Here is a 5,000-nt window from a genome sequence, read left to right as displayed (position 1 = left end):
CTAGGCCTAAAGTTGAGTTTTAGGCCAAGGGTTAGCCAAATTGTTCCCTGCTAGCAGAGGTCTCTCATGGCAAAGCATTTTTGCCTCGCCGTGGGAGACCTCTGCTAGTAGGGAAGCCAAATTGAGGGTTTTGGGGTACTTTATTCATTTCTGAGTTTTCGTAGCCCATTGACTCCCAGGGGTTCCCCATTGATGAGTAAAATCGTCTGGCGTCAGACAGAGTAATTAAAGATACTAAGTCTGGCCGGTTTTGGCCAGTTTGGATGTCAATGGGTTAATTGTTTTTTTGACACTTGGTTGATGGTTTTACATTTTGTTTCCTGCAATCATTGTTCCTCCTTTTTTAAACGGAAAGGTTGTCAAGTGCATAAGTAAAGCACCAATAATGACATTTTAAAATAATATTGGCATAATATAAGTTGGCCTCTTGGTTCTGCGTGGTGGTTTCATGAAGTCTACATACAATGATAATGATGATAAAAAAGGTTTAATATGTTGTCATTAATTCACTTTCAGGGTCCTTCATGAGAAGCTTTCACCATTTTTCCAAAGTTCTTCAAAATGTTACAATAGTGCTGTCCTTCAAGAACTGATAATTTGCCTGGAACAGCACCCTGATTGGTCGTTAGCCCATGTTGCATCACATGTGGGTCTCTCAGAGTGCTTAAAACACAAAGCAATATCAGATAGCATTGACAGTGCATGCAAGGATAAAAAGAGGACTCCTCTACATCTAGCATCCAGGGTACAGTATACACTTAATGTATCGTCCTGAGGGAAACAGTTAGTTTTGTTTTCCCAAGAGTCCTCATGTTTCCCAAGACAAAGTCGAGGGAAACATCAGGACTCTAGGGAAAACAAAACTAACTAGTTTCCTGAGGGACCAGACATTAAGTGCTTTGTTATATATTTAGACTTTTCCTGCAATAATCGCAGCAAAAGATCCAGAGCGAGCAACAACTGCAGAATTGTATCCTGGTCGGGATACATTTGAATTTGATAAGGGACAATTTTTCGGATAATTAGTGAGTGCGGGGGGAGGGACAAACCTACAAAATAGCTGCACAGATGAGGTAAGTTCCACATACATGTAACATAAATTACTGTGTTCCAGTCTCACAGATATGGTTTGTATTATGTTGTTGACTTTCACTCAGGACCTCCCTGGGTATACCCTTTGTGATTGAGATGTAATGGAAAGCTGGTGTCCTTCCTGTAAAATAATCAATCTTTAAACTAGTTGGCTGACTGAGAATACTTTCTTGCAGAGTGGTAAACTGGATTTTGTTAAAAGTTTAATGGATTTTGATCCGAAGCTTCTGGCAAAAGACAAACTTGGTAACACTCCTCTACACTATGCTGCTGAAAAATATCCTGAGGTACTGAATTCCATGCTGAAAAAAGCCCAAGAGTTTGGTATGTCAATCAAGCTTCATAAAGTGTGCATGCAAAGTAAAAGCAAGGTCATTATACTACCTTGCTGTGTAATATTACAGTAGTAAGAAGACACAGAATGTGCTGAGCCTTTGTAACCACATCAGGAAAAGGTTAGACCTTCATGTCTTTTCAGACAAGGGACATGCACTTTAGGGTGCATCTGATGACCCTTGTTAACAAAATAACGTTTGACATACGTTAAGTAACCCACACACTGTTTGAGATATGTCCAGGTTTGACCCTAATTAGATACACGCGGATTTCAATAAGCGTCACGAAGTGTCCCCTTGCTCTTCTAGGCAACTTCAACATTACTTTTGTTTAAGAATACAGACAATTTATGTCACAAAGTGTCCCCCAAATGCTGCTCGTTAAGTGAAGATTAACTGCTGCATTTTACCCAAAGCAAAAAATAACGCTAACCTTTACCCTTACCTTATTGTTGAAAATAGGTAGCAAATGCTTAGACTTAAAGGGACACTTTGTGTTGGATGTCAAAATTGGGCGTGCATCTAATTAGGGTCAAACCTGGACATAAGTGCACTGTTTCCCAAAGAGTAGGACAAGTAGTTCCTGGTTTTTGCATGGTCTCATTGTCTATGCTACTAAGTCCATCAAATGTAGCCTTCTTGGCAGATGCATCTAAAAAAAGGCTCATGTATCTGAGGCCACATAAAAGGAGTTTGCTGCTGGGGAACTTACATGGTCTAAAGGTAGATATATCCTGTTGAATGAATGCTATATTTTAATATAATTTATCTCCTTGTGAGTACATGGTCAGCAAATTGAGTGATAATGATATTGATGATATTGTCTTCTCTGAAATTATGAAGGAAATTTTACTGATTAAACTTATCAAAAAATGACAGAGGGAATCCCTTACGTAACAAATCCTAGATTATTGCTTGATCATTAAAGGAGATCATTACCCAGGTCATAACAGAGAAGTTAAGGAGCCCAGAAGGATTTTTCTCATCTAAGTTCATTTATCATGCCATATTTGTGGAGGCAGCATTTGCTTGTGGTTAGGGTGCCAGACTTGTAATTCAGGTTTCCTGGGTTGAAGTTTAACACTTACCACTGGCTGCCCTGATTGACTATGTTCATTTTAAATCCTGCTGGGCTTGGAAAGAGACAAGGGTTCAGCCTCCTGCCAGTCAACTAGTAAGTACATATGTTTCTCGCACATTACTTTGTAAGTGACCTAGCCCGAGTCTCTCTTTACTTAGCTTATACAGTAGACCATTTTACAGTTGTAGCAAACGGATGTAAAATGGCCCATTGTACATTAAGAACGTCTGAAATGCCAATAGGAAGGCCTTGGGGAATGCAAGGAAAGAAGTGTCCTTTAACAATATTTGCAATAAGCACCACTATACGTGCACTTTGATCAGACTAGGAAAGGAAAGGAAACGAAAGGAAAGGAACTTTATTTAAGTGTCTAGTCGTTCTATCGCTGGAGCACTAATTGGGGACACTGTAAACTGAAATTAACAGTTAACACGTTTTGTTGGAGGAAAATATAGATTCCACTTTTCTGTGAATAGAGACTGTTTGACAATAGATCACTGGCTTTTGAGAAACCATTCTGTTCTTAGCACATTTTGACTTCATCTGTGATCTTTGAAGTTGAACGGAGCCAGGGGTTTAGGGTTTAGGGTTAGGTCTTAGGTTTAGGTCTAAGGATTTAGGTCTTAGGAGCCAGGTCTTTTTTGCTCACTAGGAAACCACTTATCGGAGATAGTCAATGCAACAAACTCGAAGAACCAATCAGCTCTGGATGTGGCATGCCACTACTCTCAAAATGACAGTGTCCAGATGTTACTTGAGGCAGGAGCTGATCCAAGCAAACCACATGAAGGGTGTCATCCGATTCACACAGCCCTGCAAGTGAAGAGTAATTCATGTGCTGCGACACTGTTGGAGTTTCATCCCGAGCAGATTCATGTTCGTGATTCTAAATATGGAGGGACACCACTGCACTGGGCAAAAACCAAAGAGGCAAGTCCGCGCACCGGTGGCTCAGTTGGTTGAGCACTGGGCTGTCACGCGGGAGGTCGTGAGTTCAACTCCGGCCGGACCAACACTCAGGGTCTTTAAATAACTGAGAAGAAAGTGCTGCCTTTGTAATTACATCTGCAAATGGTTAGACTCTCTAGTCTTCTCGGATAAGGACGATAAGCCGGAGGTCCCGTCTCACAACCCTTCAATGTTCATAATCCTGTGGGACGTAAAAGAACTCGCACACTTATCGCAAAGAGCAGGGCATGTAGTTGCCAGTGTTGTGGTCTGTCTTCTGTGGTGTATCATGGTTGGGAGGGTAAATGCTCGGAGATATTAGCTACATCAAGCTACCCTAAAAATCCGAGGGTAAATAAAGATGTATAAGTATCTGCTCTTTGTGGTTTGCAGTTTTCTCTCTTACAAATGGAAGCGCGTCTCTTATGACAGAGACACTGATGTATTGAGTTTGCATGAAAACTCGCATTGTGAGCTTGATGTGGCCGTGCTTTATATTGCTCTCCTCTTTCCTGCTCTTGCAGGGAGTTGAGCTACTTATTAACCGTGGAGCTGATATGGAAGCACAGAATAACGATGGAGAAACTGCTTTGCATATTATGGCTCGTCGCAAAAGACTGGGCTGTGTTTTAACGTTGTTAGGTTGTGGGGCATGCGTAAACGCACAGAGTGCGGACGGATCTACGCCGCTACACCACGCTGCAGTTGTAAGTGCTAAACTTCAGTCTCGCCTACAGATGGTGTGATGTTACTTCATTTTCAGTTGTTTACTCTGATTGGTTCTCTGAGCGGTCCGAATTTTACAATACGGACCGCTAAGATGGACCGGTCACGAAGCAGCGCATATAGTTATCCTGTGTATCAGGCGGTTTGGTGAATTTTAGAAGCTTCTTTCCACCGGGTTGACTTTCGAGAGTGTTGAATGTAAATGGCCACGCGAAAAGCAAGCGAAGGGGGGAGGGGGCAAGGAGAAGGAGCGAGAAACCGCCTGCAATCAACCCCACAACATTTTCGAAATCTCCCCTTTCCAATCATGTGTGACAAGCACAGGTTTGATGTTATCTACCAACCAATCATAGCGCGCTTCGTGTAAACGTTGGCGGCGCATTGCTCGTTGGCGGTAATACAATTAATTCGCTAGGGAAAAAAATTGTCAGATCGAACTGAAATTTCTACTTACCACTAATGTTTCCCTGTCCATATTTCTGCTGTTGTGTTTTGTCGACAATGATATATAGCGGATTTTTTTTTGGGGGGGGGGGGGGGGCGGTGGGGATTGGTGGGGTGGGGGGACTTTATTAGAATATCATTTCAGCACGTTGAGAAATACCTTGTCGAGCGCATCTTCTGCCGATGCGAAAACTAGCTGGAGCTTCCCAATGGATACATCTGGCAGCCGGAAGAACAAAGAAAGTTTAATAAACTATCTTTGATCAACTTAAATTGCCCCAGAACTTTTCTCGACCATTGGTCGGAGATTTTCGCTTTCACGTTTCATATTCCAGGGTGACCTGTGGTCAGGGCAGGCAACTTGAACTGTTATT

General features: G+C 42.1%; 1 protein-coding gene across 1 annotated transcript in view; it reads left to right on the top strand.

Moving 5' to 3' along the window:
* The window catches only part of LOC138015748 (85/88 kDa calcium-independent phospholipase A2-like), a 12,587-nt gene that overhangs the window by 1,180 nt on the left and 6,407 nt on the right, over positions 1 to 5,000 (top strand). Inside the window, exons 2-5 of the mRNA XM_068862859.1 lie at positions 517 to 745; positions 1,269 to 1,416; positions 3,161 to 3,438; positions 3,981 to 4,163. Coding sequence (XP_068718960.1) covers positions 517 to 745; positions 1,269 to 1,416; positions 3,161 to 3,438; positions 3,981 to 4,163 — 838 coding nt within the window. The remainder of the gene's footprint in view (positions 1 to 516; positions 746 to 1,268; positions 1,417 to 3,160; positions 3,439 to 3,980; positions 4,164 to 5,000) is intronic.

Source organism: Montipora capricornis, chromosome 9 (assembly GCF_036669925.1).
Source record: "Montipora capricornis isolate CH-2021 chromosome 9, ASM3666992v2, whole genome shotgun sequence".
Classification (NCBI taxonomy): domain Eukaryota; kingdom Metazoa; phylum Cnidaria; class Anthozoa; order Scleractinia; family Acroporidae; genus Montipora; species Montipora capricornis.
The sequence above is the reverse complement of the archived record's forward strand: the minus strand, read 5'-3'. Positions and strand labels throughout refer to the sequence as shown.